Genomic DNA, 20,426 nt, shown 5'->3' with positions numbered 1-20,426 from the left:
TGAGAACCTTTGGATTCAGTAACAACAGAGTGGAAAACCTGAAAGGAGTGTGTTTAAGAGCGAATGGGAGAAGAAACACTTGAGACAGTGTGTACAGACTTTTTTTTTTTTAAAGGCATTCTGACAGAAAGGGAGGGAAAGAAACGAGGCAGCGGCTGGAGAGGGAAGGACAGGTCTTAAGATGGGAGAACATACAGCAGCTAGAGGAATGACCGGGAAGCGAGAGGAAAAAGGATACAGAAGAAAGAGGGAGAAGAGGGAGAACTGCCAGAGCCACGAGGAAGAGACCAGTACGTAAGTGGGTGAAGTTCTCTTCTGACGGCTTCAGTTCTCTCACTGAAGGAGGAAGCAAGATGCTAGAAGCATCAGAGGTTTGAGGAAGGAGAAAGCAGTTGTCTAGGAGTCTGGGAGGGGGATGGACCAGGGAAATAGGGTTACTGGGGAGCACTAAGGACTCACTGAGGTCAGAGATCATAAATATAAGGGGAGACCTGTAGTCCGGTTACTCTTTTTTTCTCTAAGTACATTTAGAAGTATGGGTACAAGGAAGGAGCTGAGTGTCTACAAGACTATGATTACCGTGACTGCCATTGGAATTCAGGCTGGGAAAGGAAAGTAAGACAGCAGGAGGATGAGGGACAGCGAAAAAAAATGCTAGATTCGAAAGACTGAAGGTCCCAACAGGCTCAAGGAATTAGTGGAGTAACAGAAATTGTGATATGGAAAGATAAGAGGCGGTAGACAGAGGGGAAACTGTGTAATTGAGACTACGGAGGGATGGCAGTTTGGATAAAAACAAGGTCTAGAAATGAGCGAGGTAGAACAGAGGGCAAAAATACAGTGAAGAGGAATTCCAGGTCTGAAGACACCAGGGTACTAGAAGAATTCTCCCCATGAATACTGAATATTGAAATCACCGAGAATTAGAACACGAGGAGTATGGAGTGAGTGCCAGTGAACTAAGACTATAATCTGTTAGGAGACAGTTCCCCATGAGTCTGCCAGTTCTGCACATCACGTGAGCAGAGGTGCAGGCTGCCATCACTGCAGACTGCCTTTGCAAGCAAGCTTGTATAAGCAAACAGCCCTGAAAAATAGAGTATCTCTCTGCAAAGCAAACAGTAGGTTTATCTACACCCATGGAAGATATGCTTTTCCTCCAGGACATGGGCAGACATAATTTGTGTCCAATATAAAAGATTCCAGTTCCTCTCCTAGAACTCAATGCACTGTGGGTACAGGTATCACCTGGCCCTCTTCAAGTCACCCTTGGGTGACTGCAGAAATTGGGACTTGGGGAACCAGTGTAGTAAGCAAATGCTGTTACTGTGTCTACTGCTTGTGCTATTTGGAATAAGTCCTTTGATTCCAACCCAGAAGTCTCCTGTCTTCTGCCAGCATCCATGACACTGTGGTAGTTAATGTGCAAGTAGCTTGCAAGGAGGGTAAATCTCAGACCTTTGAAAGTTTTTGACAAAATCCCCAATAAATAGGAGGTGGGGATGAGAGATTACTCAAACAGGGTGGGTAGAAGGTGGTACAGTTTACAAACAAGAAATTAAGTTTGGAGGCACTTTAAAAGAGAGAATGGTCTGGAAAAAGCAATGAGAAGCAAACACCTCAAGGCTCAGCAATTATGAAGAAAGGCAGGAAAACTGCCACTACCTGAGATGGTTATAGGTAGTGTCAGTAGGGAAGCCCGACTCAATTTAAAGCAAAAAAGTGAAGGCAATATTAACAAAGAGGATGAAGATAAAGAGGACTTTGCTTATGACTGACCTTGAGTTCCACGGACATTATGAAAGATTTTTGGGAGGCAGGGAGGGGTGGGTCTGGGGATCAGATTTGGATGCACATGGTAAGAGATCCATGCATCCTGGACTTTTTGTGTGACTTACATGAACAGGAAAAAAGGGCATGATGAAATCAGCTGTGATTAATCTTAATCAGATTAAATTTGCCTATGTGTTTAGTGTCTCCCTTGACCCTGTTTTACTCATCCACTATCTACTATGGAACAATTTATTTCTTACCAAACAGAACATCATTTTAGAAAATTTAGAACATACAAGTTTTAAAATATATAAAGCCACAACTGTTATTAAGACAGTGTTAACTTACTTGAATTAGATCTAAAATGCCAAGTTCACTTTCTGAAGAATCCACACAGAAGACAAAATATAATGTTGCATAATGTCTATAAATCAGTTTGTTGTCAGATCCTCCAATTAACCTAAATGACAGAAAATTGGAACGTTATAGGAATAAAATGAAACACATTTTCATTACCTCAAGCAAACTGATAATTTGTTTAAAACCTTTCATAAGATGTTTGGGCATAGCATTTAAAGGTGTAGCATTCGGGTGCGTGGGTGGCTCAGTCAGTTAAGCATCTGCCTTCGGCTCAGGACATGATTCCGTAGTCCTGGGATTGAGCCCCGCGTCAGGCTCCCTGACCAGCGGGGAGTCTGCTTCTCCCTCTGACCCTTCCCCCTCTTGTGCTTTCTCTCTCTCACTCTCTCTCAAATAAATATTTTTTAAAAAAAATAAAGGTATAGCATTCAAGTGAACTTAGAGACTTAGTGAATTAACAGGGCTGTTTTCTTCAGAGATGACAAATAAAAGAAGCTGGTGCTTACTTTTAGTTCATTAATTCGTTAAACTATCTACTGAGTACCTACCATTTGCCAGGTACTGATAGTGGGTAAGGAACAGTAAACAAATAAATAAGAAAAAATGATCAGGGTAGAAGGCACTACACAGGAATTGAAAAAAGGATGCTGCTGTACTGATGGATTTGCTACCTAAGATGGGTTAAGAGTGACATTTAGGCTGAGCGCTAATGATAAGGAGTTAGCCTAAGAAAAAATTTAGAGAAGAGCATTTCAGGCAAAGGTGCCAGCTAATAAAAAGGCCAGGTCATCAGGAACAAAATATGTATGTCCAAGGAAGAGAAAGAGGGTGCGTGGACAAGAAAATATTAGTAAACAAACAGAAGTAGGCAGGAACCAGGTCAGAGGGCATTTTTAAGTGCTTATTAGATTTAACTCCATAAGTCACTGTAAGCTATACAGCTTAAGACTGACTACCAACGAGGGAGGAAAAAAAAAGAATGACATTTCTTAAGTTTTAGAGAAATTTACCATCAAAATCTCCTCCAAAAATACATTTTATTTTGAAATATAAATGCAAAAAATTGAGATAAGAAATACTCAATTCTTTCATCAAATATTTTTATTTACACTGACTGGAATGTCAGCATTTTAAAAATAATTTAGGACTCATTCCAAACATCTTATATTTTTCTAGTTTAGCTATTTCACGGTTACATTTACAATAATTAGTTTACCTTCTCAAAAGACTTTTAACACTAACATAAAATAAAAATCAAGGCCAAATATCATCAAAGTTAAGTGAAGACTCAAACAAGACAGGAAAATAGCACCTATTTCTTAACTCCATAAAACTAACACTGAATTTACAGGTTCAGAGAAACAACTTCTGTAAGTACCCACTTCTTTCATGTCTTCTTATAGCAAAAATGGAAATGATTTTTGACAAAAATTAAAAATTACTACTATGTTAGACATATTTCTAGAAAAGATATTCAATTAAAAATATGTATGTGCAATTTAAAGAATCTTTGAGATGATTTTTATAGACTATGATCCCGATTGTTCCTGGAAAGCCACAAAAAAGCGCACTAACAGCAGGATTCAGTTCATTCTGAATCAGCAATTTAGTGATTATCTTAAACTTTTGTTCGGCTCTACTGTAAAAGAAGACCAAACTATTGAAAACTATAAGTTTCAAAATGACTATCAATGCCATTAAAAGAAAGCAAAGATTTAATACATGACAAGTACATACTTTGCCTTTTAAAATGTAATTTTATCTTCAAACTATAGTGCATTACTGATAAATAGTGATTCAAATTCTTGTATGGAACACAATATACCATATAAAACCACAGAGTTTTGGAACTCCTCTTACTTTAAATATTTCATATTATAGGGGGGAAAACTGAGGTACAAGAAGTTAAGTGACCTGACCAAAAAAACCAGCTAGTTAGTCACAAAACTAGGACTGAATCAGATGTGTAGCCTCATCTCTGATGCAATGTTTGCCTTCTACTTTTTGTAAGCCCAGAAAAGAATGATCACGAATTTAAGCCCTAATTTCTAGTTCACACAATGCCCTGCTTAGAAGAGCCAGGTTCTTACATGACCACCACATACGATGCGTTGTGCTGGGTGACAAATTCCCTATGAGAGGTTAAAATGCTAAGATGAAGAAAAGTGGTAATGGCAAAACAACTCAACTCCTGCAGAAGTGTGACAGAAATAAAGTACAGGGACGCCTGGGTGGCTCAGTTGGTTAAGCAACTGCCTTCGGCTCAGGTCATGATCCTGAAGTCCCGGGATCGAGTCCCACATCGGGCTTCCTGCTCAGCAGGGAGTCTGCCTCTCCCTCTGACCCTCTTCCCTCTCGTGCTTTCTATCTCTCATTCTCTCTCTCTCAAATAAATAAATAAAATCTTTAAAAAAAAAGAAATAAAGTACAATTAAAATACAAAACACAAAGCAGGTACATCTGTCTCAACTCTTAAATTGGGAGTTCTGGAGTTAATAGCAAAATTTATAAATTGTAAGTATGTATTTGCAAATGGAACTGCAGCATGATACAACCCTTTAAGAAATGCACATAAACTTTCTACATGATAAACAGTAATTTATGGTCAAGTAAGAATGAATTTTCTATTATCCAAACTATTTTTCATAATATACATCATACACATTAAAATACAGAAAAGTATAGGTCTCTCTGCTTCACATGGAATTTTTTATAACGGGGCTCACCAAAGTTTAGTTTTTGAACTTGTCAATGAAGAAATATTAAGAAATTGATTACATAAACACAAGCAGATACATTAATAAAACTATTTGAGAGCAAAATGTTTTCATGGAACCCACTAATTTAAAACTATTTATTTAAAATAGTTGGCAAGCTAATTATAACTAATTTGTATTTATTCATTTTAAAAATAGAAACTCTATTAGCTGAACTCTACCTATATACAGATATTCCTATATATAAATATATATACATGCACACAGATATTTATTTGAAAAGCAGATTTCAGTCTCATTTATAATAATAAAATAAAGAATGTAATATAAATTTTTATGAACAGGTCCATTTACCCCAAGGAATACTCTCTGGTCATTAAAAAGAATGAGGTATAGCTCTAAATGTGTTTATATGCAAAACTTTTAAAAATATTAAGTGAAAGTGAGCAACATGCAGACCAGCATACCTAGTGTGATCCTGTAAGTAAAATTTTTTAAGGTTATACTTTTATATGTTAGTCAATGAAAAATTAATTTTCTAGAAGGATACACAAGAAAGTGAGAAAGACTAAAGTCAGGAGAGGGAGAGTTAGTTTATAATTAATTTTACATGTCTCTGAAATGTTTGAATTTTTGCCATATGAATATACAACCTTTACATAAAACGCTTCTGTAACATTTTTAAGAAAAAGAAAGACTGCATATCTTTAAAAAAATTCTTTAAGTTAGATTTATAGCTAACATAGGTGATAATTAATCTCCTAATCTAATTCATCAAAATTAGGAAATTTTTACCATAACCAATTAAACAGTATATATTTTAATCATATAGTCAAAGATTAGAATGTCCATGAAATGCTTTACTTACAATCCTCCTTCTAGGAAATTACAAACATTTTCATCTCTCTTAGATACCAAATGGAATGTCTCCCTGATGATTTGCTGTTGTGTATCTTCACTCTGAGAAAGAATAATTTATATATGTTAGGATTAAATTTCTAGGTTTAACAGCATTTTAAGAATTTTAAAATAAAAGGCAGTAATATCTGTCAGGGAAATTCATCAATCAGAGAGGTCCTTGGAGAGCTAACATATCACATCTCACAGAAACAAAACCCATCATTTTTCGATGTAAAAACAAAAAACAAAAACAAAACAAGACCAACATGTTATAGTTTGCTACTACAATAAAACTAACATTTCTAAATTCCAAAAACCAAGAAGAAAAATATTAGACAGATGAATTAAAGACACTAGTAAAAGGGACCCTAGATATTACCTAGTCAAAGGCCATCGTTTTACACGAGTAAACTGAAACAGAGAGGTGAAGTTATAAATGATTCATGTAGCTAATCCATATTTTATTGGAAGGAAAATACAGAAGTTTAGAGCTTCCAATTAAGTTTAAATACAAACTGAGATGAGTCCATCCTTATTAGTCATACAAGCATAGCCTAAAACCAAAAGTTTGCTCAATAAGTATCAAATTCACCAAGCAGTTTACAACCCAGTAAAAAAGAGTCAGCTTCTCAAACACTGCAATAGAAAACTGGGCACAATCACAAATAGGAATTTCACAGGGAAGGAAATATGATGGTCCATAAACAAATGAAAACACATGGGGGGTGTGGGTGGCTCAGTCAGTTAAGTGTCTGACTCTTGGTTTCAGCTCAGGTCATGATCTCAGGGTCTTGAGAGTGAGCCCCACCTCAGGCTCCGTGCTGAGCCTGGAGCCTGCTTCAGATTCTCTCTCTCCCTCTCCAGCTGCCCCTCCCCTCCTAAAAAAATGAAAAGATGTTACACCTCGCTGGTGAACTACCAATTCAAGTAACAGTGAAATAACTCCACATGCATCACATTAGCAAAGTGTAAATGTCTGACAATATCACATGCAGACAAAGATGTGGAGCCAAAGAAACTCATCCCACCAAGTGGAAGGGTAAATGGTATCATCACTCGAGAAAAGTTTTATAATCCAGCATCTCCACCTCTAGATACTATACTAAGCCATATAAAACCACTGTTTTTGAAGATTAAAAACAAGAGAATATTGGCAATTACACAAACATAATAAACTGTGTACCAAGAGGCGTGTAGAAGAATGTACATCAAGGCACTGTAACAACAAAAAAAGCTAAATTTGCCCAAAAGTCTACCAATCACAGAATCGATAAATTATGGTATATTCACATAATGGAATCCTGTAACAAATAAAAATTAAAGTAAATTACATCCATAAATATGAAGGAGTCTCAAAAACTTTTTTTTTTTTTTTTAGGAGTCTCAAAAACTTAATATGAAAAAGAGAAGGTATCTTAGCTCGGGCTACCATAACAAAATACCACAGACTAGGTGGCTTAACTAACAAATTTGTTTTCAAGATTCCAGAAGCTAGAGATTCAAGATCTAAGTGCCAGCATTAAAAAAAAAATTTTTAAATAAAAAACAAAGTGCCAGCATAGTTGGTTTCCGGCGAATGCTCTGTTCCTGGCTTGAAGACAGTTTCTTCTCATAGTGGCAAAATTCCTAAAAAAAAGAAAAAAAATAATAAAATGGTCCCAAGGAGAAAGAGAAAAACTTTAATAATCCTATTATCATAAAGAGGATAAAAAATAATTTTAAATCTCTCCACCAAAAATAAATCAAGCCCTGATGGCTTTAACACCAAATGTGTCCAATGATTCAAGAAACAGATCATTCCAATCTTACAGAACTCTTCCAAAGCACAGATAAAGAATTAACATCCTCAATTCATTTTCTGAGGCTAACATTGACACAAAATCAGACAAGGAATGTATGAGAAATGAACACTGCAAGCCAATCTCACCAAAAAGCATAGATACAAAAATATTTAAAAAAACTAATACATCATGACCTAAATGGGTTTGTTCAGGTAATGTCAGGTTGATTTATTATTAGAAAACAGATTGATGTAATTCTCTACATTAACAGATTGCGGGAGAAAACATAGGTCACTTGAATAGATGCAGAAAAAGCATCTGATAAAACTGAACATCAATTCTTGAATAAAAAGAAAAAAAACTCTTGGCAAATTAAAAAAAGAGAATTTTCTCCAATTAAGACTATCCAAAAAACACCTTTTCCAAACATATTCACAATATGTTTAAACAGTTCCTTCCTTTTAAGATCAGAAACAAGATAGGTTAACTGACAATGGTTTTCCTATTCAGTGCCATATCAGCTGTCATCAGTACAAGAAAAACAAGAAAAATAAATAAGAGATAAAAGAATTTGAAAGAAATAAAACTGTCATTCACAGACCTCAAGATTTTCCATGTAGAAATCTAATACAATTTATACAAATGTGTTAAAATTAATAGATATAACAAGACAGAGCCAGCACACAAAACTGTTGCAATTCTAAACTTCTCCAACTGTCAGATGGAAGATAAAATTTTTAAAAGATACCACATACAGTACCATCAAAAAACACGCAGTGCCTAGGAATAACTGAAACAAAAACATTCAAGACTTCTATGGAGAAAATACAAAACTTTACTGAAAAAAATTAAAGAAGAGTTCAGTAAATGGAAAAATGCAGTGATTATAGATTGAATGACTCAGTATTATGAAGATACTCAATTTCTCTAAAATGCTCCGAAGGATCGAGGTAATTCTAATCAAAATCCCAACAGATAGAAAGAGAAACTTAACCTGAATCTGATTCCAAAACATATATATTAAATCAGAAGACAAGAATGACAAGACACTCTTGAGTAGAATGTAAGAGGACCTGCTGAGCAGGTAAGAATTATTATAAAGCCACAGTAATTAAGATAACATGATAGTGAGGCAGAAATAGGGAAACTGACTAATGGAACTGAACCGTACACACACCCACACAAATACAAGGTAATTAAATTTAAAACGTAGAGTAGGCATTATAGAACAGTACGGAGAGGAAGGACATTTCCGTGAATGGTACCAGAATAAAAATTGGTGTTTTTGTTCCGTTTTAATTACAATAAACTTAGACCTCTGACATTATACTAAAAAAATCACTCAGTATGGTTTAAAATGAATGTCAATGCTCAAACTATAAAGCTTTAAAAATATAATAGGAAAATATCTTTATGACCTTGTAATAATGCTAGACTTTTAAATAAGACACAAAGTAAGGCTAACCATAAAGAAAAAGACCGGCAAATTTGATCACACCAAAGCAAGCATTCCTGATGCTCAAAAGACACCAGAAAAAGAAATGAGAGCTATAAACACAAAGAATATAGCTGCAGTACATAAAAACTGGCAAAGGAATAGCATCCAATGTATATAAAAAACACTTCGACGTCAGTAAGAAAAAGATAAACATCTCAAAATAAAAATGACTCGGCAAAACAGAACTTAGGAAGTCATCAAGAAAAGGAAATCAGAATGGTAAATAAACTATGAAAGATGTTCGACTTCATACAGGAGAAAAAGAAAAAGAAAAAAGAAAAAAACCCTACTAGTTAAAAACTACGATTGACAACATTAAGTATACTTAACTATCAGTGAAGATATATAAATACGTCTAACAATATCAAGTATTGGCAAGAATATGGAGCAACAAAGAATATTAGAACTGTAAATTGGTACAACCACTTCTGGAAGCACACCAGCATTTCCTAGTAAAGCCAAACATGAACATACCCAAGGACAAAGGTATCCATTCAACTCCTAGTTACACCCTAAAGAAATTCAAAAAGATGTTTACAAGAATGCTTATAGCAGCACTGTTCCTAACAGCAAAAAACTTACAATGTAAAACGTCCATCAATATAAAAATGTATAAATAAACTGTGTTTCATTCCTGCATGGAATATCACAGAGCAATGAAAGTGAATGACTAAAACTATATAAAACACCAGTAATGATCTTAGAAGTGTTGAATTTTTTCTTAAATCAAGTCACAGAAGAATATAAATACTATGATTCTACTTTTTAAAAGTTCAAAAATATGTAAAACTAAACAGTGAACTGTTTGAGGACAAAAATGTGATAAAACAAAAATGACAATGATTTTTAAAAATTCAAGGGGGTGGTGTCTCTTAAGTACAGAGAGAACAGGATAGAATATGAGAGGTGCAGAAAGACTTCAAGGGTACTGGTAATTTTTTTTTTAAAAGGGAGAGTGAACACACAGCAATTACAAGTATTAGTTCCTATATCTTACAGATATTCAATATATACATTTATTTTGTATCTATTCAATAGTTCATAAAAATATTCCAAAGAGCGAGGGAGGAAGGAAGAAAGAGCACTGTATCAGACGGCTGCCCTCTTCCTTTCTTAGGTTTGCTTGATCATCTATCTCCACCACCTCCTTCTAGTCTTCATCCAGAGCTAAACAGTGTCCCTTGGATGACCTTACTCCCCCTTGTGACTTTGACCATGCTATCTCCCTAATCTTTCATTCTCCTCTACCCCTAGTGCTTAAGAGAAGCCTATCTTCTTTTCTGAGTTGGTAATAGGTATTTCCAGCTTATGGACATTCCCAGTTATAATCCATGAAGTGATATTAAAACTTACACGTGAAAGACCAAAAACATCCCATTTCTTCTAAAATGTTTTTCTTTCTTTTTTAAATACAAGTGTAACAGACATACAATGTTATATTAGTTTCAAGTATACAAAAAGTGATTTGACAATTCCATACATTGTTCAACACTCAGCACAGTAAGTGTAGTCACCATCTGTCACAACTCAACATCATTACCATGTTACTGACCACATTCCGTAGGCTGTACTTTTCATCTCCGTGACCTATTTACTCTAACTAGAAGTTTGTACCTCTTAACAAAACCCATTTTTATTACTATATTTCTAATCTCATTTAATGGGATTACCATTCATCCTGTCTCTTAAGCCAAAATCTTGATGATTTCTTTCCTTTGACTTCCCATGTCTATTGGGTCACCAAGCCCTGTTAATTCAAATGCAGAAACAACTGTAAACCTGGATTCAAAGATACTATCTCAACTCAGATTCTTACTCTTACCCAAATACTGTAAGAACCACCTAAATATTAACTCTGCCACCTGTCTCTCCACTCCAAACCATCTCACCCATGTCACCAGAATTACTTCCTAAATAACAGTATTTGTTACTTCCTTTCTTAAAAGTCCTCTGGTTTCCATCTGACTTAACATCCAAACTCCCTACCAGGCCATAAACAAAACCTTCCAAAACCATATCCTGACCTATCTCTGAGCTTTCATCATCTATTTCTTCTCTCCTACACAATCCACTTTAACCACACTGAACCTCTCACTATGCACTCTCTTTCTATTTTCCTACTCTCTCACCCCATTATCTAGCAACAGGCTTTTTTAAAAAATTTTATCGTTATGTTAATCACCATACATTACATGATTAGTTTTGGATGTAGTATTCCATGATTCATTGTGTATAACACCCCGTGCTCCACGCAGAACGTGCCCTCCTCAATACCCATCACCAGGCTAACCCATCCCCCCACCCCCTCCCCTCTAGAACCCTCAGTTTGTTTCTCAGAGTCCATAGTCTCTCATGGTTTGTCTCCCCCTCTGATTTCCCCCTCTTCATTCTTCCCCTCCTAATATCTTTTTTTTTTTTAACATATATTGTACTATTCGTTTCAGAGGTACAGATCTGCGATTCATCAGTCTTACACAATTCACAGCACTCACCATAGCACCCTCCCCAATGTCTATCACCCAGCCGCCCCATCCCTCCCACCCCCCACCACCCCAGCAACCCTCAGTTTGTTTCCTGAGATTAAGAATTCCTCATATCAGTGAGGTCATATGATACATGTCTTTCTCTGATTGACTTATTTCACTCAGCATAACACCCTCCAGTTCCATCCACGTCGTAGCAATAGCCTTTTAAGACTCAGCTCAAACACGATGGTTTGTCAAGTCTCCTCTTACTTTCCCAGAAAAAGTTAGTTCCTTCTTCCTCAGCGCTTCCGTGGTACTGTTTCTATTCCTAACATATACTTCTAACAGTGTGCTCAAATTTCCTTTGTAGATAACTGAATTCTATCAGACTCCGACCCCTTCCAAATCCTCTTTAAATCTGAAATGCTGAACAGAATGGCTGGCATAGAGTTGCCAATATAAGTACACTGAATAAATGAATATCGAATGTAGAAGATGGGATCCACATTCATTTATATTTTCAAACATCAGGGTTACATGACACTCTCTGAAGGGGGGGGGCAATAAAGGAAAGCAGTATGGTGTAGTAGTTAAAGGTATGAGCTCTACTCTAATTAAGACAGTAGATTAAATGCACAAAAACATCTATTTTTGTGGCCTTCTCAAACCCCAGCTAAAACAGTATCAAAATTTTTTCCTTTTTCCTTTTTTTTTTTTAAGGGCATAAACCACAAGGATGAGGAAAATGAGAAAGAACACAGGGCAACAAAATTTAGTAAGTGGCTGAATGAGGGGTCAAGTATTAAGAAAATCTCAGAAAACTTAACCCCAAATTGGTGAAAGGGAAGCCCAAGAACTAACCCAATCTGTATCCTAAAATAGCCAAAGGCTCAAGAATTGGTGTTTTAGGTACTTCCGGAAGAGAAGATGAAAAGAGAAGTGTAAAATAAGGAGGACTGCTTCAGAGGTAGAAGGTCAACTAAATTCCCTCTGCCGTTCCCAAGAAAAATGTGTAAACATATTTCAAGGAGTAGATAAAAGAGAGGGTCTTTGGAGAGCAAGGGGTACTATGGTAGGCATAATAATGGCTCACCAAAGGATGACAACATCCTAATCTCTGGAACCTATGAATATATCCCCTTACGTGACAAAGAGGCCTTTGCAGGGGTGATTAAGTAATGACATCGAGTCGGGAAGATTATCCCAGATTATCTCATTGGACCTAAGCTAATCATATGGCTCCTTAAAATCGGAGAGCCTTTCCTGGGCTGTGGTCAGAGGAAGATGTGACCAGAGAATAATCAAAGAGATGCCATTCAGTTGGTTATGATGATGGAGGAAGAGGGCCAAGAGCCAAAGAATGCAGGCAGCCTCTGGGAGCTGGAAAAGGCAAGGAAATGGATTCTCTCCTAGAGCCTTCAGAAAGGGATGCAGTGTTGATGATATGTTGATTTTAGCCCAGTAAATCCCATATTAGACTTTAACTCACAGCTGTATGATAACAAGTTTGTACTGTTTTAAGCCACTAGGCAATAAAAAGAAAATACAAGGGCGCCTGGGTGGCTCAGTCAGTTAAGTGTCTGCCTTCGCCTCAGCTCATGATCCTGGGGTCCTGGAATGGAGCCCTGCATCAGGCTCCCTGCTCAGTGGGAAGTCTGCTTCTCCCTCTCCCTCTGTCTCTGCCATACCCCCTTGCTTGTGCTCTGTCTCTGTCAAAGAAATAAAATCTGTAAAAAGCAAATACAGACACCGTACTGAAAACAGGGAATTTAGGAAAATGTACACATACCTGATGCTAGCCCTTTTCTCAGTCAGGTCCCAGAATACCTAAGCCAGGCCTTCTTCACCCTCTAGGCAGGAACCTGGCACAAACTTCTCTAGGAACTCTACCTAGATCTAAAGATAATGACATTGGGAGTTCCAACAATGGCAGAATCTGTTATTTGTTCACCAGAATGTAGTTCCTTTACTCCCCAGACACATAATTCAACAATATTTTTCATTTTTCCTTGAATTAATGTAGATCCACCCAAACAGCTTCTGGCTAGTGGAATGTGGTTGGTAGTTGCGATGGAACTGAGCTGCCACAACTGAAAGACAACTGTGTTATCTCTTCCCAGTTCCGCGTTCTGTGACACAATGTTGACAGCATGAAAACTGGCCATCATGGGAGTACTGACACCATGTAGCAAATGCTACAAATTACAGCTTTTTCCTCCCCAGTGAACTGGTTGTTAAAAATATAAAAACTCCTGCATGATCTCCCATGTTAACTAGATGTAGAAGTTCCTTTGATCCCTTCCTCAAGAACAACCAAATGCCCACGAAGATGTTTCTAGCTCATCAGGATCACCAATATTGGACTTTATGTGAAAAATAAACTTTTATTGTGTTAAGCCACTAAGATTTGGGGGATTGTTAACAGCAATTGCCATTTTTACACCAGCTAAGCTGCCTAGCCCGCTACTCTCAAGTACAGCTCATACAGGCAACTCCTGATCATGGATTCAGAGCTTCTAACTAGCTTTTAGAATGCTACCCTTAAGACAGGAGCAATCACGGATTGCTGGACATCTGAAGACAGCTCTCACATAAAGACAAAATACAGAGTGAAAGTAACTCAGAGAAGAAAAACCAAGTAGGGCAGAGAAAATTTTAAAATATTTATCATTAGTACCAGAGAAGTAATAAAGAAATTGCAACTATAAAACAAGAACAGCATACTATAAAATAACAACATTCAGAAATTTTAAAGGGAGCTCATGGAGGTTAAAAATTTAAGGAGAAATTTTCTAACTCAGGGAAAACACTGGAAAATAAAGTTGGTAAACAAGTCAACCACAAAATAGAGCCAAAGGGCAAAATGACAGAAAAGAGAAGAGAAGGGAGAAAGAGAGAAAAAGAAGAGAAGAGAGAAAATGGAGAAATTTTTCAAGCAGAGAGAAAAAGAATTTCCAGAATAAAAGAGCTTGTCAAAGACTCAGCACAACTGATAAAAACAGCCTCAGAGCAAGGGTCTGTGACACTTTAGAAACTGCAGAAAAACAAGAATCTACGTACTTGCTGGACACTACAAATAGATCATACACAAAGAAAAAGTAATCAAAATTGCTTCAAGCTTTTTGATAGCAATACTGGAAACTAAAGGTAATGAAGCAATGCCATCAAAATTCTGAGGGAAAGTTATTTCCAACCTAGAATTCTATAGGACAGACAATGTGAAGTTACAGTAAGCCTCTGCAGACAAGCAAGATCTCAAATAATCTACCTCCTTATGGCCTTTCTCAAGAAGCTACTGGAGGATGTGTTCCACCTCAGTAAGGTAATAAATCATGCAATCAAGCAACAGGAAGTCCAATATAAAAAACAGGCTAACGATATTCCAAAGATAACAGAGACATTTGCCATCCAACAGGTCTAGATTGGGCCTAGTCAAAAGATACCAGAAGATATTTCTTCAGGAACATGAAACTGATGAAAGAAGCATATGATTGAGACAACTGGCAAAGATGTGAATTAGTGATAAGTAAATAAAAAGCTAGATCAAAGAAAAAGGCGATTGTTTATTTCCAAGGAAAATAAACCGTGAGGAGAGAAAAAACGAAGCACAATTTACAAGATGGTTCAGGGGAGAAAAGCATTTACGCAGGAAATTGATGAAAATACCAGATACTGCTCTAACCAATATTATGAAATAACAATGAGAAGACTGGGAAGGATATAGATGCTGGGCAGGAGAGGGTAGGGGGCTAAATAAACATTTTCAACAGCAGAAGTCAACAGATTATGCCAGCAACTGAAAAAAAATCAGGCAGCAAAATAAGCACATTATTTAGAGATATGTAAATACCGAGTAATCAGTTAAAAGTAATTACCTGTGGGAAGGGGGAAATGAAAGAATGTTATTTTTCATAATAAGCCTTACAGAAGAACTATGAGATCTTTTAACCTATGTGTCTGTACAACTTTTTTAAACAAAGTAAAAATAAAGAAGGAAGGGAGGACAGTATGGAACCTGCAACCAGACTATATGGGTCTGTTCCTGGATATGCTCTTTATTAAATTTGTGACTTTGAACAAGTTAACTTACCCTCTCTGTGCCTGAATAACATAACATTTATAGCATGAATAACAACAATATCTACCTCGTACAGTTGTTGGGAGGATTGAGTTCAAATACAAAAAGCTCTTAAAAACAATACCTGGCACATAATAAGCATGGATTAACAATGACTTACTTAAAACATCTATTCCTGGGACTGTCTATAAAATAAGCCCTAGAATTCTAATGACAGGTGTAAAGACCTCATAAGGAGTTTTCTTTTAAGGAAAGTTATCCTTTTTGCATTGTTATTGTTTATAAACAAATTACAGATTATGTAAACTAAATCTTAACTATGTTTTATTTTATCAGTGAAAATATTTCTCACATAAACTTCAAGACTGCATTCATAATCACCTTTCTTAAAACGCCAGCAATACTCATCTAAGAAAATCAATATCAGAAAGAATGCCTTACAATTTTAATCAAACATCCAAAGTCTAAGATTAAACAAATCAAGTCTCTGCTGACATAAGACAATTTCCCTTTATTAATGAATTTAATTTAATAGCTTTCATAAAGAAGCCTGGAGCTTGCTTCCGGCAGAACCAATTTCCTAACACTATAGCTTCATCACAGAAGTCAACAGACACATTTCAGTTGGTCACAACTCCTAGATTACATCAGTCTAAAGACAACTAGAGTTACATAAAGGCAACAACTTTTATTGTTTTAAATACTTCTCTGAAAATAAATACTTCTCTTAATGTATTAATGAAAATTAATTTTAAACACTCAGTAACCCACTAACAAAAGTTTCTCTTTTCCTATGCTCCTTTCCTGTTCTTTTTTTTTTTTTTTTTAAGATTTTATTTCTTTGACAGAGAGAGAAAACGAGAGTAGGAATACAAGCAGGGGGAGTGGCAGAGGAAGAGGTAGGCTCCCGCCCAGCACGGACCCTGATGTGGGGCTCAATCCCAGGACCCTGAGATCATGATCAGAGCCGAAGGCAGATGCCACCCAGGCGCCCCTCCTTTCCTGTTCTTATACATATGTCATAAAGGTAACTTTAAAACCAAAACGTCCCTCTAGTCAAATAGTAAATATGTCATAATCCTCCTCCCTCCCTCCCACACACACTTGGAGAATTTTTTCTAAAAATGCACTCACTGTCTCTGCTAGATGCTAGAATATCAAGGATTTCCAAGATGAAAGAGAAACAGATCCTTTTCTCTGAGAGCTTGAAACAAGAAATAAAACGAATATAACCATTTAAAACTTTTATTTAGTGTTCTGTATCTTGCCTTTTTTAATATTCCCAAAAAGAAATAGATGCTTTGTAATAAAAGTTAGAGAGCAATGAGTTCCTGACATAAGAATGACACAAATAACATACTACAAGAGGTAAAGGGGAACAATGATTTTTAATAGCAAGATCATCATCTTCAAAGAAGAGACAGATGTCTAGAAAGAGACTTACAGAATAAGTAGAATTTACAAATTCAAAGAATAGAGAATATGAAGTTGCATGGCATTCAAAGCTAAAAAAAAAAACTAGACAAAAGCATGGGATCGGGACAGCAAGGTGCATGTATGAGAAACAATTAGTTAACTTTTCATTAAAAGTAAGAGAGGTATGAAGGCTAAGCCTCAGAACACCCCAACATTTAGAAACCATGAAAAAGAAAAGGTCCCAGCAAAGAAAATTCAGTGAGTGTGGGTTTTTTGCCAGATTCCTAAGCAGGAAGTCTGCATAGAGACTTCACGCTATGTGAGTAGGCCTCACTTTAGCCCAAGTGCATAGAGAACAAGCAATGAGAATGGGGCTACCTTAAATCCCAAATGTGGCAGAAAGAATATTAGTACTTGGCCCAGATCCTTCATTAAATTTCTTTAGAGAAAAACCCTCTGGTATCTTCCCTCACAATGTATAAAAATGTATTAAAGCCGCTTAGCACAATAAAGTGCTCAAAAAATGGTAGCTGTTATTAAAACTCTAAAACTACCACCCACTATACTATCTCCCAGTTTCAGTGGCAAAGACCCTATTTTTTTTTTAATTTAAAGAACACATAGCTGAGAAGGTGACAGACTGAGTTTAAAATATTTAAAGAGAGTCTGAACCATGGTGGCAGCTGAAAGGTCTGAGAACTCAAGAACAAGGTAAAATTGGAGGTGGGGGGGCGGGGCGGGTAGCTGGAGTAAGAGACCAAGACAACTCAATGAGTAAAGAACAGTCGTCTTTTCAACAAATGGTGCTGGGAAAATTAGACAGCCACAGGCAGAAGGATGAAGTTAGATCCCTACCTCAGGTCATATATAAAACTAACTCAAAATGGATCATAGACCTAAACATAAGAACTAAAACTACAAAACTCTTGGAAGGAAACACAGGTATTAATCTTCATGACCTTGGATTAGACAAACCTTTCTTTAATATAGCACCAAAAGCACAAGTAAAGAAAATAAACCGGACATCAAAATTAAGAATCTTTGTGCTACAAATGATATCAGCAAGAACATGGCAACAACCAGAATAGAAAGAAATATAAGCAAATCATATACCTGATAAGGCAGTTGCATCCAGAGTGTACTTGACGAGCTCAAGTAGTGGGACCTGGGGAGTGACTGTTAATGGGTACTAGGTTTCAACTGGTTTGATGAAAATGTTCTAAATTTAGATTATGGTGATGGTCATATGCACAACCGTGAATACAATACACTGTACTGAACTGTATACTTTCAATGGGTGAATTTTATAGCATGTGAATTGTATCTTTTATTTCTGTAAGATTTTATTTATTTATTTGACAGAGAGAGACTCAGCGAGAGGGAACACAAGCAGGGGGAGTGGCAGAGGGAGAAGCGGGCCCCCCACGGAGCAGGGAGCCTGATGTGGGGCTCCATCCCAGAGCCCTGGGATCATGACCTGAGCCGAAGGCAGATGCTTAATGACTGAGCCACTCAGGCGCCCCATGAATTGTATCTTTTAAAGACTAGGTCATTCTTCAAAAAAAAAGCTAGGGCAAGTTTTATAACTAACTTTCTTCTAAAAAAGTCTCCTTATGAAACTGTTCTCAGGAAGAATTTTGGAGGACTTTGTATTCTGTAACAAGAAAGAAGTTCATTCCAAAACAAAACCTACAAAAGAGATAATTTATTCTGCAGAAATGCAAAAACTACCTGAGAACAATCTCTGGAATATTCTACAATTCCTTAGCTATATAATCTTCCAACCAACAGTAGGAAGTAGAAAGTAGTAGTAATAATAAAGGTACTGTTATTATTAATTTTGTTACTAGTCTGTATTATCTGTCAGTAAGTATTTTCTTATTTAATCGTCATAAAAAAAACCCACCTTATTCAAAATAAAAGTCCACAGTAGTAGGCTAGCTAGATAAATTATGATACGTTATACAATGAACTATTATGCAATCATTACAAATTATTTTCTGGATATGACACCAAAAGCACCAGAGACCAAAAAAAGATAAGCTGGACCTTACCAAAATTAAAAACTTTCAGGCATCAAAGGACATTACCCTTTGAAAAAAGATGCCATTGCTTGGGTGAAAAGGCAGCCCATGGATTGGGAGAAAATATTTGCAAATCTTGTATCTGATAAGGGACTGGTATCAAGGATATGCGAAGAACTCCTACAACTCAACAACAACAACAAAACAACCAGGTTAAAAAATGGACAAAGGACTTAATATACATTTCCTCAAAGATATATAATCAGTAAGCACATGAAAAGATGCTCAACATCACTGTCATTACACAAATGTAAAACAAAATCACAATGAGGTACTTCACAGCTGTAATGAAAAAACTGAAAATAACAAGTATCAGCAAGGATGTGGAAAAATTAGAACCCTTGTGCATTGCTGGTGGGAATGTAAAATGGTACAGCTACCATGGAAAATGGTACAGCACATCCTCAAAAAAATTAAACACAGAAGTACCATAGGATCCAGCAATTCCACTTCTGGGTGGAAAAAGAAGGAAAAGCAGGGACTTAAACAGATACTTGTACATTCATGTTCCCATGTATACCTAATAACCCATGTTCGTAGCAGGATTATTCACAACAGCCAAAAAGTTAAAGCAATCCAACTAAACAATATGTAGTGCACACATACATATAATGGACCGTCCAGTCTTAAAAAGTAAGGAAATTTTGACAAGTGCTACAACATCAGTGTATCTTGAAGACATTCTACTAAGTGAGATAAGCTAGTCACAAAAAGACAAATACCGTATGATTCCTCTTTTATGATTCCTCTTTTATGACATTCCTAGAGTAGTCAAATTGAGAAGTCAAACTGAGACAAGAAATAGAACAGTGGTTGCCAGCCAACCACTGGCTGGGAGAAGGGGAGAATGAGAGTCAGTGTTTAATGTGTACAAAGTTTCAGTTCGTAAAGATGAAGGCTTCCAGATGTGGATAGCGGTGTCAGTTGTACTCCCATGTGAACGTACATAATGCCACAGAACTATATGCTTAAAATGGTAAATTTTATGCATATTTTCCCATCTTAAAAAACCTGGAACTGTCACACTAAGACATACTAATGACAGGAAATAGAATATATGTGTGGTGGGATGAACTGGCACTCTTCCCCATTTAATTAGATAGCACACAGAAATCAAAACAATTCAATGGGTCTGGCACCTTGAAAAAGAGCCCTTTCCTCCTGGGTAACAAAGAGAACAATGACTGACAGCCAGTGATTCTTGAATTACAGCAGGCTTCAAACAAGGCAGAAAAGATGTAAACGCTTCTCAGCACAATAATAGAGGGGGTCTACTGGGCTTCATATAAACCGTGCTCACCTATAATTAAGGTTGCGAGATGTCTGAGAAAAATAAGTGCTTTTCTTCGTGACT

At 36.5% G+C, this 20,426-nt stretch overlaps 1 protein-coding gene across 5 annotated transcripts in view; it reads right to left on the bottom strand.

Moving 5' to 3' along the window:
- Nucleotides 1-20,426, bottom strand: part of AP3S1 (adaptor related protein complex 3 subunit sigma 1) — a 107,132-nt gene that overhangs the window by 79,496 nt on the left and 7,210 nt on the right. For all 5 annotated transcript variants that reach the window (XM_073878550.1, XM_073878548.1, XM_073878549.1 and 2 more), the window contains exons 2-3: nucleotides 5,719-5,810; nucleotides 2,122-2,233 (exon numbers count right to left, since the gene is read on the bottom strand). In XM_073878550.1, coding sequence (XP_073734651.1) covers nucleotides 2,122-2,233; nucleotides 5,719-5,810 — 204 coding nt within the window. The remainder of the gene's footprint in view (nucleotides 1-2,121; nucleotides 2,234-5,718; nucleotides 5,811-20,426) is intronic.

Source organism: Callorhinus ursinus, unplaced genomic scaffold (genome assembly GCF_003265705.2).
Source record: "Callorhinus ursinus isolate GAN/ISIS: 27379988/994484 unplaced genomic scaffold, GSC_fseal_2.0 scaffold30, whole genome shotgun sequence".
NCBI classification, from domain to species: domain Eukaryota; kingdom Metazoa; phylum Chordata; class Mammalia; order Carnivora; family Otariidae; genus Callorhinus; species Callorhinus ursinus.
The sequence above is the reverse complement of the archived record's forward strand: the minus strand, read 5'-3'. Positions and strand labels throughout refer to the sequence as shown.